Genomic DNA, 14,090 nt, shown 5'->3' on the forward strand with positions numbered 1-14,090 from the left:
GTGCGCATGTGTACTACGGTACCGTCACGGCAGGGGCCGGCCGCCCGGGTTAGGGGCAGGGCTTGGTGAGGGGCGGAACGAATGCATGGGGCGGGGCTTGAGCGCTGACGCGCACGCGCCCGGACTGGTTACGTCGAGAGTGCGTACGTGCGTGCGTGTTTGCGTAGAGTCACAGTTCCCGCCATCAGCGGGTTCAGGAGAGTAGGATAGAGCACGGCCTCGCTTTCTGGGGCCAGGGGAGCCCCTTCCTCTGGAGCCCCTCGGCTCCTCCCTCTCCGCGGGAACTCTGTGCTTCCGGCAGGCTTGTAGCAGCTTGGGACCCTGCGGCACAGGTAAGGCGGGCCGGGAAAGCTTCAGAACTGAGCCGTTTTCCCCAGTCCTACCCCCCCTCACCGGGCGGTCCGCCCACTCGGCGTCCACTCTGGAGTTCGCCCGGCTGCTGCTCAGCCTGCCCCGGGTCCCTGGACGCTCCCTGTGCCTTACAGGTTCGCCCATTGGAGTGTTTCCCCTCCACTTTCCCTCTCCTTTAACGCGGACCGTATCGTCACTCGCTTTCCGCATTCTTAGCCTGGCTCCTGTTCACTAGGGTTGTGGTGGTCTCGGCTTGCCTCCTAACAAGGCCTGCTGTCTTTCCAGGTGACTTCCGTTGCCACATAGCCCTCACAGCTTGGATGTGATACTCACTCGCCCTGTGGGCCATTCGTTACTTTCCTCGTCTTAAACAGTGCTCATTGAAAGTCAGGGAGTGTAATTTTTGTCGTGCATTTGCTTGCCTCCCGTATCTAGTCTTACCGGCGACGTGCAGTTTACCAGTTTTAAATCAAGTTCCCTGTCTTTGGACAGTTGTGCTGTACTGGTTTTCGGGTGTTCTTTTGGCGAGTTACAGTACCTTATGAGTCTAGCTGAAAGAGAAATCTAAGAGAATGCTAAGGAGGCATTTGATTTTATTGGGTTAAAGATAAGAGGAAGGTTCTGGGCCAGTCATACAGATAAGTATGTGTGTCATTTGCCATGTTAAACTTGGAGCGTGCATATGCATGACATTGCCTAAAGAAGAGTACAGTGCTAGAAAAGAAGGGTGCTTCCAGATGCTTAACTTTTAATAACAGGTAGAGGAGATAAAGAGATGAAAGAATAGCGTTGCATACTGGCAAAAGGTAAACTGGGGACTGAAAAACTCAGTGGCAGACGTAATCGGTTGTCTTGGTGAGAAATTTGACAAGGTAAAATGATTTGGCTTCGGGCTGGGGTTCTCTTCTGTTGCCCTTCCATTTCTCTCTAAGCTTTAAATTCCACTATATATTGATAACTTGAGAATTTTTATTTTCAACTCCATATTCAAATAAATAGAGGGCTGTCTGCTTAGCATCTCAATCCCTCCCCCTTGGGAATTTCAGCTGTAACACCTCTAAAACCAGAGTCTTTGTCTCTGTCTCTCTCTTTTTTTTTTTTTTTTTTTTTTTTGAGACAGAGTTTCTCTATGTATCTCTGTCTGTCCTGGAACTAGCTCTGTAGACCTAGCTAGCCTCCAACTCATGGAGATCCACTGCCTGTCTACCCCACTCACTCCCCCCACTAAAGGCACAAGTCACCACCTCCCGCCCCCCCACCAGCTATGGCTGCCCTGGAACTTGCTTTTTAGACCAAACTGGGCTTGAAATCTCAGAGATCCGTCTGCCTCTGCCTCCCAAGTGCTGGGATTAAAGGTGTGGGCTAAAACCAGAGTCTACCCAAATTCTCACCCTTCCAGTGCCCATTTCTGTAAGTGGCATGTCCATTTTGATGTGACATGTCCATTTGTTCAGTTACACTGGGTAGAAGCTTCAGAGACATTCTTGATTTCTTCGTCCTATGTGTTTATATCTTCTCCAAATCCTATTTTATTTACAATATATGTTTTGCATCTGTTTCTGACCATCTTCACATATACTTTTCTAGCTCAAACCACAGTTCTTTTTAATGTGTACTTTATTTCTCTGGCTTCTAGTCTCACCTGTAAAATAATAATAGTTCTCACCTTAGTGGATTGTTATGAGTGCTATAAACTTGGCAGAGCATTGACACAAAAACTGGCAAGTAAAAATTAATTGTTATTATAATTATGAGTTAAACAATACTGCTTTCCCATCCGATCTTCCTTTTTTTTAAACTCTTGTTTTCTCTGCATTCCAAACTCCACTTCTCCATTCATTCAAAAATAACATATAATTTCTTTGCTTGAAACCCTTCAGTGACTTTCCCATTGCCAAGGTGCTTATTACTTGAAGATAAAAATTTAAAATCCTGTTCTGGGATATGCCTCAGTTGCTGAAACGTTTGCCTAGCATGCATGAATTCCAGGAGAAAGAGAGATTCTACATAACCTGGTCTTGCCTACTTCATTAGTTTTATCTTCTCACCTCTTCCTTTCTCTTAACTAACCTTTAGTGACACCGATTTCATTTCTGTTGACATTTCTAGCTTAGGGCTTTTGTGCTACCATCCTTCAATCAACTATGCCTTGATTTTTCAGCTTAAGTAATACTTTCTCAGTGAAGTCATCTCGATTTTTCTTTCCTCTACTCTCAACCCCCAGGTTGGATAAAAGCTATTTTAGGCAGAATCTATTCCTGAAATATAACACACACACACACACACAAACACACACACACACACACACACACAGAGTAAAATAAAAATAAAACAACTCGCTTTCGTTTTCGTTTCTCAAGAATTGATTAAATGAATCAAATTGGAAATTGCTATAAACTTATAGAGATGTAAGATGCTGTAAGAACCATCTTGTCTTTTGAAAGCATCAGTTTTCTGGTACTCTTACAACAGACACTTCATTCTGCAAAGGAAAACAGATGGGAATGTGGCTCAGCTGTAGGGTACTTGCTTAACATGCTGGAAGCCTGGATTCTAGCCATAGAAACTTGAAAATGAGCAGGGGACAAAGAGCAACAAAGGGTCTCCAGTTTATGATGTTTTACTTATTCCTGTTATCAAATCATTCTCGTTTTTTTCTTTTTATCCCCCCCCCCACACACAGTTTCTCTGTGTATCTTTGTATCTCTTTATAGCCTCTTCTGGAACTGGGTCGGTAGAGCTTGCTGGCCTCAAAGTGGCAGAGATCTGCCTGCCTCTGCCTCCCGAGTGAGTGCTTGGGTTTAAGGTGTGCACTACCACTGTTGGGCCATTCTTACAGGCTCTGTTTTATGATTTTGTTGTTGTTGTTACAAAAGAAAGTCATTGAAAACCTCCGGAGTGATTTATATATTTTAGCAACAGGTTAAATAGAGACTAGTAAAGATGAGGTGTCTACAAATAGACCTTGGTAGTTAAGGAAATCAATATTAAAATTTAATAACATTTTAGGACTTAAAGAGTTTATACTGAAAACAAAAACGGAAGTGTATGGATGTCAGAATTTTATTTTCTAGTAAGGAAGTGTATGGATGTCAAAATTTTATTTTCTAGTTCGTAGTGAGCAAGTAAAAATGTTTATAATGGGGTTAGCAGTTATTAGTATTGAATATTTAGCACTTACTGTTTATTTTGCTGGAATATACCAGAAATGTACCTAAGTTCTCGTGCCTGATTTGGGAGAAGGCTTTGAAAACAATTAGTGTGTACTTTAGTTCCTAAGGTGGGGAAAATGGTTCTTTAGAAAGACTATTGTAGAAAATAATCATTGATGGGAAAATCCTTTGAGAATGGTGACTGGGAAGTGACTTACACAATTCATTGATGAGGATGAACTGTGATAGTGGTTAAAAATTTGAGTTCCAGCCAGGTGTAGTGATTTATGCCTGTAATCCCTGCACTTGAAGATTGGAAGTAGGAGGGACAATAGTAGTTGAGCTTCTACCTACATAGTTCAAAACCAACCAAGGCTACATGAGATCCTGTTTCAAAAAGCAAAACAAAACAGGGAGAAAGTTTTGGGTTTGGGCATAGCTTTGTCTCTTAGTGAACTCTGTATTAATTTTTTCTTTTTAAAAAGATGTATTTACTGTTACGTGTTTTTTCTTCCTGCACTTATGTATGTATGTATGTATGTATGTATGTATGTATGTATGTATGACCACATCTGTGCCTGTTGCTTGTGGAGGTGAAAAGAGTATCTTCCCCAGAACTGGAGTTATGGATAATTATGAGCCATCATGTCGGTGCTGGGAATTTTAGACTAGGTCCTCTGCAAGAGCAACAAGTGATCTTGACTACTGAGTCATCTCTCTAGCCCCCTGCATTAATTTCTTAATCTCTGGAAGTCTCAGTTTCCTTTATCTGTAAGATACAGTGATAAACCCTATCCTGTAAAATTATTACCATTAGACAAAAGTTTTTGATACATAGCACTATGCTTAGTAAATGCATGATACTAGGCGAGGTGATTTAAAGAAATGAGTTTCTTAATTAACTTACTCATTTTGAGACAGCCTCTCATGTAGCCCAGACTGGCCTTGAAACTCACTGTGTAGCTGAAGATGAACCTTGAACTCCTTCCACCTCCCAAGTGTGGGATCGAGGCACACCAATTAATCCTTTGCTGACGATGAAATTCAGGGTTTCATTCATGCTAGGCAAGCACTCTACCAACAGAGCCACATCCCTATCCCAAAGTGATGAATTTCTGAATTAGGGAAGTACTTTTGAAAAGATTGGATATGAATAGGTGAGAAAGAGCTTAAAGCTAACAGGTAAGACTTCTTGTCTGAATGATGATGGGAAGGATAAACAGGGAAATCAAGAACAGTAGTCAGTCTTGCCCTGTGTCATCTTCACATGTGTGTCTTCTAACTGGAATTGAACAGTTAAGTCGGTATTGTATTCAAGTTCGTGGTAGAATTTCAGAGAAAGTTAGATTAAGAGGGACCTAAAATCAAAAAATAATTTTTTGTTGTTTATTTTTTTAAGTCTTCTGAAAGGTAAGTGAAGATGTCCTTTTCCAGCTTTAAAAACTACAGATCAGCACAACTTAAATTTGTCTTTTAGATGGTTGTGATGTAACAGTGTTTCTAAAGTCAACAAAGGATGTACTTTTCACTGACTTAGCTTCAAAATCTAACAACAATAAACATAAGCAAGACACTGAAGGACTTGCAGGCTCTTCGACAGCCTCATTCTCCACTGCAGGCACATCCCTATTTTGTGAGGAGTGGATGTGTTGCACTTTATTTTAAACATAAGAGTGGTCTTTAAATGAGTGTTTTTATATACAATTCTTGTTTGTTGGTTTGTTTAAATTTCCTATGTTGAAACTGTTTAAAGCATACTTATATTTTCTTTAGCTGAGTTGATGACTCCTCAAGGGATTGCTGGTATAGCTGAAGAATGTGAATAGTTTCTCAAGGAGAGTACATTGCTTTTGGCACAAGAAACAGAATAAAGGTGAATTGTTATCATGTGGAATTTTTCAGTAAAAGTCACTGAAAAGTAAGTACTATTTTTGTTTTGCTTCTTTATTTCCAGTATTCTGCAAATAGGCAAGAATTGACGGTTTTTATGTTTACTGTATAATTTTACATTTATGTTTTAGCATTATTTCTTTACCACAGAATTCCTGATATGTGTGCATTTAAGTAAATTAATTAAAAAATAGTTTACAATATGAACTTGCATAAATGCTCAAACTTGGATAGTTGTTAGAATTCAAGGAATCTTTTTCTCCTGTTTATGAGAAGTTTAATTCTGGGCATAGTGGCTCACATCTGTAATCCCAGCACCTGGAGTGGGGGATGGGACTAAAGCAGAATTGCTGTGAATTTAAAGCCAGTCTGTATTATACAGTGAGTTCTAAACCAAACTGTGCTACAGGGTAAGGCCTTGTATCTAAAAAAACAATTTTTTAAAAAATTGTTTCTGTGTGTACTTCATACTGAAAAAGAAACTTTGTCTTAAGCAAGTAGGGCAAGCTCAGAAGTGGTTATTGTTCATTTACTTAGTGCAAAAGAAATACTGAATGATTTTATTGTATTTTCTAATTTTATGTTCTGTATCTTTGTTTTTTCATTAGAAGAAAATAAAGTTGCTAGTCGAAATGGTTAAGAAAATGTTTAATATATGAAGTTATTAGATAAAACTCATAACCAAAATTTACTTTTAGAATTAGATAGAAATAAGATTTTCAAAATTTCTTATGTCTTAATAGATGTGAAATTTCATTTCTAAGTTTTATTTAATAATGATATTTATAATAAACACCAAGATAATATTGTGTTATAGTCCCTTTTGGTACCCTAAACAATAATGAGCTATAAAGAAAGATGAAAGAATTTGATAAGACATAAAACTTTTTTCTAGGAGAGGTACAAGGAAAGAGGAAAAAATTAGACATAAAATCTTTTTTGAGATGAACTTACTTTGATATAATGCTTGGTGTATAGGCTAGAGCAGCCTTAAGTCCACAGTAATCTTTGTTCTTCTGTCATCCAAGTGCTGGGAATAAAAGTATGTGCCACCATGCTCAGCTTGTTCATCATTCTTGAACAGTGATAGCTTAATGAGATTAAAGAACATATTCCCTGTCTTCAAATAGTATATGTAGGAACAAAGGAAAAAATAACATTTATAGAAGTGTTGTGTGTCAATAAGTACAAAGTACAACAGGAATATGGAGGATTTAAATAGCTTCAGAGTGGGATTGAGGAAGAGAACCAATGAAAAGTAGTCAGGAAAGTTTCTTAAAGAAGGTAACATCTAAGTTGAGCCTTGGTTTTAGAACCAAGAGAAGGAATCAAGGCAGGTCGGGAGGGGAGAATACATAAAAACTTGCAGGCATGACAGCAGTGTGGAGAGAGAGGTTGGGTGTCATGAGGACACATGGCTTTGAAAAAAAATTGTTAGCTGAGATGGCTGGATTGAGGGGACTTTTATTGGGAATAGATAATGGGGGCCTGGATCATGAGGCCTTAATATCATGTTAATGACTTTGTGTTTTATTGTGAAAACAGTTAAAAGCTATTGAATAATACTAAGATGGAGAATGAATCTATTTGATTTGCCGTTTACTTAAAAAGTTACCTGAAAAGGCATATGGAGTTAGAATTCACAAAATTCTGACCTCCCATTTCTAGTCCAGCACCAAAATAACATATAAGATGGTCAAAGCTAGTTCTAATAATTCTGGTTTGGGAAACTAGCGTAGGAGAGGAACAACATATTCTTCCTAATCATGATAGAAAGAATGGGAAAAAAATCTCAAGGACTTGTACAAACAATAGAGCCACAAATAATTGCTAAAATGTGTTACAAGTGCAAGTTGCTTGTCAGGTTTCTGTAGGGTTATTTATTTGTGCAAAATGTCACATGAATAGGCAGTAATGAACTTTATTTTGAATTTATATGTCCAGTAAATTGCTAATATTTAAATGTGGCCACAGTTGGCCCTCAGAAATTTTTGAGGGTGTGAATAAATATTAATGAAGAACTTAAGATGCATAAGAGCCTTGAACTCTCAAAGTGTTTTTAAATGTCTTCTTTGACTCCTAGTTACTTTCTATGCAGTAACTATAGGTTTTGAACTAGAGGACCTCAGACAAGACATCTCCTGCCTGCAGGTGAGTTTTGTTTGATTAATAGATTTAAGAATAACTTTTAATTTATTGCTTATAATATAAAATGAATAATTTTATATAGAGTTCTTTTTAGAGAAAAAAAAGATGATCTAACAAATCAAGGTTCAAGTTAAAAGTTAGTGACAGAATTGGCTCCCAATTTCTAGACCTAATATCCCTTTATACTATCTTTTCTAAGCCGGGCGTTGGTGGCGCACGCCTTTAATCCTAGCACTCGGGAGGCAGAGGCAGGCGGATCTCTGTGAGTTCGAGGCCAGCCTGGTCTACAAGAGCTAGTTCCGGGACAGCCTCCAAAGCCACAGAGAAACCCTGTCTCGAAAAACCAAAAAAAAAAAAAAAAAAAAAAAACCAAAAAAAACTACTATCTTTTCTAGATTTTTTCCAATTGAGCCATTTAGGCAGTATTTGTATTCAATGGTATTTAATTTATAAACTTATAAGCAAAAATCCATTTTAGAGATAGTTTTAGAAGATGAAAATACATAAAATTTGGTTTAGCAATTTTAGATATTTGCACGTTTATATATGTAGTACTATTTGATAACATCTATTACTATAATTTTATTTACTTACTTTACCCTACCTATGATTGATCATTATAAGTCATTTATTAGAAGTTCACTCAAGGGGTTGGGGAGATGACTCAGTGGGTAAAGTACTTGGTGACCAATCCTGATGACCTGAATTTGAATCCCCACACTCCACATAAAAGCTGAACAGAGTGCACACATGTCTGTAATCTCAGTATGCTCCTGAAAGACATAGGAGTCAGGGACAGGAGAATCAGTGTGAGATTGTGGGTACGCTAGCCTGGTGGTGCAGGAAACTTGTCTCAGACAACTGCTAAACATGTGTGCCTTTGCTCATGCACATACACCATACACATACTCACTAAAGAAGAGAAAACCATTTATTCTGGAAACTTGAATAAATTTGAATATTTGTCTAAAGTTAAATTGCTTTTTGAAAATGGTAATGCTGAATATGGATGGTTCTTAGGTAACGAGTAAAGTTTTTTTCTTTAAAGTAAATGATTTTTTTTTCCTAAATGGAGAAAGATATAAGATGGTTCATTAAGTATTCTCTTTAAAACTGTTTTTTAATCACTTATAACTTGTTGTATTTTTTTTCTTTAGAATCTGTTGGGTGAACATATATTTTTGCTTTTGAATTTGGTTAAAAGCAATTTATTTTTAAAGAAAATATGTCTCCTCTGAAGATATATGGTCCTATCAGAATTCGAAGTATGCAGACGGGGATTACAAAGTGGAAAGAAGGATCCTTTGAAATTGTGGAAAAAGACAATAAAGTCAGCCTAGTAGTTCACTACAACACTGGAGGAATTCCAAGGACATTTCAGGTACAACAGATTTTGCTTTGGAGTGGTTTCTTAGTGAAATCCTCTACTAAATAGCCGCACTGTGTCATAGTTGTAGCAAAGTGTCTCTGAAAGGCTTCTTACTTCCGTGACACTGATACTTTTATGTGTTGGTTTTATAAATTACTCAATAGTATTGTTGGGTTTAATAAAAAGTAGGGCTGGGAGGTGGTGGCGCACGCCTTTAATCCCAGCACTCGGGAGGCAGAGGCAGGCAGATCTATGTGAGTTTGAGGCCGGGCTGGACCGACAGCCTCCAAAACAATACAGAGAAACCCTGTCTCTTAAAACCAAAAAAATAAAAAAATAAATAAAAAGTTGGAAGCAGTCACCATTGTTGCAAAGAAAACTAGTGGGAAAGAACTTAGATTTAGGTACCCAATACAATACTTAAGCTATTTCAAAAACAACATTAACAGCCATGAGCAGTGATACATATCTGTAATCCTAACACTTGAGAGGAAGAGACAGGAAGATCAGCCACAAAACAAGTTTGAGGCCAGCCTAGGTTATATAAAACCCTACTAGGCCAGATTTGATGGCACACTCCTATGATCCCAGCACTTTGGAGGTTGAGTCAGTAGTAGTTGTGATGCAAGACCAGCCTGGACTACCTGGTCAGAACTTGTCTCAGATGAGATTGGGCACACATCACAGAGTGATAGGACTATGAGGATCTGTCTGGGAAAATGTGGGGCTGAATGAGCTAAGTAGATCATTTATGGGATTTTTTTTTACTGTATTCTAAAAGTTAATGTTGATGTCGTAAATAATCTTATACATCATAGACTTTAATGGATGATTGTTAAGTCATCTTTATAGTTCTCTTCTTCTAACTGTAAATATTTGAAGGTTCTTTGTTACTTGTCACTGTCTTTAAAAAAATAGCCATTGGGCCATCAAAATGGCTCAGTGGATTAAGAGATCTGCCACAAAGCTTGTTGATCTGAGTTTTTCCTTAGGACACATGGTGAAAGGAGAGTATCAATTCCCACAAGTTGTCCTCTGACCTACACAAACATGTTAAGACATGTGTATACCATAACCATACACACAAAATGTAATAAATTTTAAGTCATTAGTTTTTAGCTTCTTTACTATTATTGTAGTGCTGAGAGCTGCTGATCTTTGAGTTGAAGTAAGAACATAGCTGTGCATGGTAGCACATTCTTATGATCCCAGCATTGGGACTCTCATACAAGAGAATCACAATTTCAAGCCTAACCTGGTCTGCATAGTGAATTTGAGGTCAGTTTGGGGCACATAGTAAGACTGTGTCTCAAAACAAAAACAAAAACAAAGAAACAGGGTCTGAAGAGGTAGCTCAATGACTAAAAGCACATGTACTTTAAAAAAGAGATGGCTAAGAGGATAAAAATATATATCACATAGTTGAGGGGAAACCAATTATCACAGGTCATCCTCTAATCTCCATTGACATTGTATGGCACCTCCCACCAATACTCACAAAAAAGAATAAAATGTAATAAAAAGTTGGTTTGGAAATCTAAATTTGAGCTGGGCATGGTAGCACACACATTTAATTACAACATTTAGGAGGCTGAGACTTGGTAGTTAAAAGAGCAGTGTGAGTTTAGAGGCCAGCCTGGCACGCATAGTGAGTTCCAGGCCAAGTAAATTTGAGGCTAGAGAAATGTTTTAGCAATTAAAAGTACACACTTCTCTTGCAAAGGACTCCAGGTCAATTCCCAGTACCCATGTGGAATAGCTCATGGCTGCGTATAACTCTAGCTTCAGGGAACACAATGTCTTCTGGCTTCCAGAGGTGTCCATACTTGACCACACTCAGACATGCATGCACCTATATAATTATAAACATAGAAATAAAATCTTTTTACAGAAGTTATATAGTTGAGTTAAATTTATCAAGAAAGAGGAAGAAAGGTAAATTAGAATGTTTAACAACTTAATTATAATTTGTTGTATATTTTGGGTAAAAAGATAATTTTTTTTTAAGCTCAATCATAACATTAAAAATGTGGTACTACGACCCAGTGGAACAAAACAAAGTCGCCTAATGCTGACTTTACAAGATAACAGCTTCTTGTCTATTGACAAAGTACCAAGTAAGGAAGCAGAGGAAATGAGGTTGTTTCTAGATGCAGTCCATCAAAACAGACTTCATGCAGGTAAGTACAAATCATCTCATGAATCTGATATTAGCAGCTTGAAAAGAATATGTTGGCTGAGGGCTGGGGTTGTGGCTCAGTTGGTAGAGCCTGCACCAGGGATGTAGGCTCACGCATGCACAAGGCTCCGGAGTCCTTAACATGTCAGCACACAGAAACCAGCTACGGTGGGCATGCATGTAATTCCAGTAGAGGCAGGAGGATCAAAGTTTAGAGACATCATTAGCAATGTAGTTCAAGGCCAGCCTGAGCTATATGAGACAGAGAATATGATGGCAGTATACCAATATTCCTGATGAACACTGATGGGAAAATCCTTAACAAAATAGCATTGGACTGAGTTAAATTTATTCCTGAAATGTAAAAATAGTTCAGCATGAAAATCAGTCTATGTTAGTGCACCACAATAATAGAATAAAAGACAAAAAACAACACAGTCATCACAGCTGAGGGGAAAAAATGACAAAAGTTTAATATTCTTTCATAGTAAGCACTCTAAATAGACTTAGGAGTAGAAGAAAACTATTTCAACAATCCTGTACGTGTTAAGCCCACAGCTAACACACTTAGTTGTGAAAATCTGGAAGTTCTTTTCGAAAATCAAAAATAAAGTAAGGATGGTTGTTCTTTGTACTTTTGTGCATTGTAGCACTTGAAATCTTTGCCAGAACAATGGATAATGAAGAAATAAAAGGTGCTCAATTGAAAAGGAGGAAGTAAATATCTCTGTTCACTGATTACTTTTATCAGTTTTATCAGTTTTTTTTTTCAAGTTAATATAACATGAACAGACTGGAGGTATAGCTCTAGTAGAGGAGGTACTTAGTATATTACAAGATTTTGTACTGACTGATTTCTTCTCCCTTCATAGAGAATGAAGATGTGACAGTATGAATTTTCTTAGGTTGAATTGATATATTACTACACCATTTGCATAAATTGAGTTTTTTGTGGGTTTTTGCTTAGTAACTATTCATATGTTCTTGCCACCAATCTTGAACTGTTAGCTGACTATTAACAATGCTGAATAAAAATAGGTGTGATGGCAAATACCCGCTGTCCCACTAACCAGGAAGCTAAGGCTAGGAGACTAAATTTAAAGCCAGTCTGTTGAGCCCTGTTGAAAAGGACAGGAGAGAAAGAACAGGGGAGGGATGTAAAGGGAGGCTTTTTCCTTGAGAGGAGCCTTCCAGCCAGCCTGGTTCCAGAGCCACATCAGTCCCAAATAAACACACAGGAGGCTATGTTAATTATGAAGCTGTTGGCCTTGCTTGTTTCTTACTGGCTAGCTCTGACTTAAGTAATTACTCCATAATTGTTAATCTAAGTATGTTTCTTACCGGAGAATAGTTCGGGCTTCCTACCCCATGGCGTTACATGTTGACTCCCCTGTGTTTCTCCTTCCCAAAGTTCTCCTGGACTCCTAGTCCCACCTATCTAGATTCCCTATTGGCCAGACAGTGCTTTATTGACAAATGTGCAGGACTTCCCTCAACAGGGGGAGGTGTACAATAGTGGTACATACACTTTTAACTCTAGCACTTGACGTTTGAGAGGCTAGAGGGTTGTGAGTTTGAAGACAGCCTGGGCTATGTAACAAGACTCCCATCTCAAAAAAAAAAAAAAAGCATTTGAAGATAGCACTATTTCAAAGTTTAAACAATGGTATTGAGTCTGTATTTCGTCTACTCTACCCATCATATTAACTGAATGTTAGTCTCAAGAATTAATGTGTGACTGGGTGAGTGATGCACATCTTTAATCCCAACATTTTGTGAGGTAGAGGCAGGTAGATCTTTGAGTTCAAAGTCAGCCTGGTCTACAAAGAGAGTTCCAGAATAGCCAGAGCTGTTAAACAGAGAAACCCTGTCTTGAAATTAACTGGGAAGTATTTTATATGCACTGGAGATCCAAGGGTCTTTCTCATGCTAGGCAAACACTCATCACTAAGCTACATTTATTTTTATTTTGAGATAGGATCAGGCTAAGGTGCCTATACTGGCTTTGAACTTTCTTACCTTAGTCTCCCACATAGCCTGGATTATAAACATGTACCACCACACTCAAGCTTTTAAAAGAGTGAGTGCTCATAAATGCATGTTAGAGACTCAATAAGTCATAGATAGCTATTATTAGGTAGCTGTAAGCTAAACTCGAACATACCCTTTGATTTTGGCCAAATCATTTTAATTTTTTTGGTTTAGTGATATTGATGTGCAACAACACATTGCAAGGACTAGTATTAGAGATAACAAATGTAAAAATAACTTAAAATCCAGCTGGGCATGGTGACACATATTTTTCATTCCTTCACTGAGGAAGTCGAGGCAGGAGCATTGAAAGTTCAAGGCCAGCCTAAGCTACAGATGAAATAGTACGTGCTGGCTATCCTGGATTGTATAGCAACATTCCCTTCACACCTTCTCCACAATAATAATACATGAAAGAGAAATAAAAGAAAGGATATTATAAAATATTTACAGTAGTAGAAAGGAATTAGCATTGGTAGCATTATCTGGTACAAGATAAATTGCTAAGTGCTTAAGATAGTAATACTAGATACTTTTCTTTTACCTAAGTAGATTTTGAATCACAGATTTGAGTTTAAAAAAATAGAATGATAGATTGTGATTAAAGAAGATTGAATTCTGACAGTCTCTGGGTAGAAAAGATGATTAATAGCTTAGACTTTATATAACATTTATACTATCTCCATGGCAAAGAAAAAAAAGATACAAACATTGACCAAAAGTGGTGTCACAGTAATTTCTTTCTGACATTCTGGGGATTGAACTTAGAGCCTCACAGATGTTAGACAAGTAGTCTACTGCTGAGTCACACATAGTAGCATGTTAATATCATTAACATTTTGAAATAGGGTCTTGATAGATTGTGCAGGCTCTCCTCAAACTTGTTCTCCCATATAACATGTTAATATCTTCATGAAACAAAAACCCAAAACCCATTATATAAGCTAGAAAGAAAGAAAATACAGGAGAG

The 14,090-nt window shown here is 37.9% G+C and overlaps 1 protein-coding gene across 3 annotated transcripts in view; it reads left to right on the top strand.

Moving 5' to 3' along the window:
• Positions 1–152: 152 nt before the first annotated feature.
• The window catches only part of Usp37 (ubiquitin specific peptidase 37), a 65,357-nt gene continuing 51,419 nt past the window's right edge, over positions 153–14,090 (top strand). For 2 of the 3 annotated variants that reach the window (XM_040753326.1, XM_040753329.1), the window contains exons 1-5: positions 153–332; positions 5,277–5,421; positions 7,477–7,544; positions 8,699–8,922; positions 10,919–11,090. In XM_040753326.1, the coding sequence (XP_040609260.1) occupies positions 8,767–8,922; positions 10,919–11,090 (328 nt within the window). In that variant the 5' untranslated portion in view covers positions 153–332; positions 5,277–5,421; positions 7,477–7,544; positions 8,699–8,766. The remainder of the gene's footprint in view (positions 333–5,276; positions 5,422–7,476; positions 7,545–8,698; positions 8,923–10,918; positions 11,091–14,090) is intronic. The other variant, XM_040753327.1, reaches the window with a different exon arrangement.

This window comes from Mesocricetus auratus, unplaced genomic scaffold (genome assembly GCF_017639785.1).
Source record: "Mesocricetus auratus isolate SY011 unplaced genomic scaffold, BCM_Maur_2.0 Super-Scaffold_100010, whole genome shotgun sequence".
In the NCBI taxonomy this organism is placed as follows: Eukaryota; Metazoa; Chordata; class Mammalia; order Rodentia; family Cricetidae; genus Mesocricetus; species Mesocricetus auratus.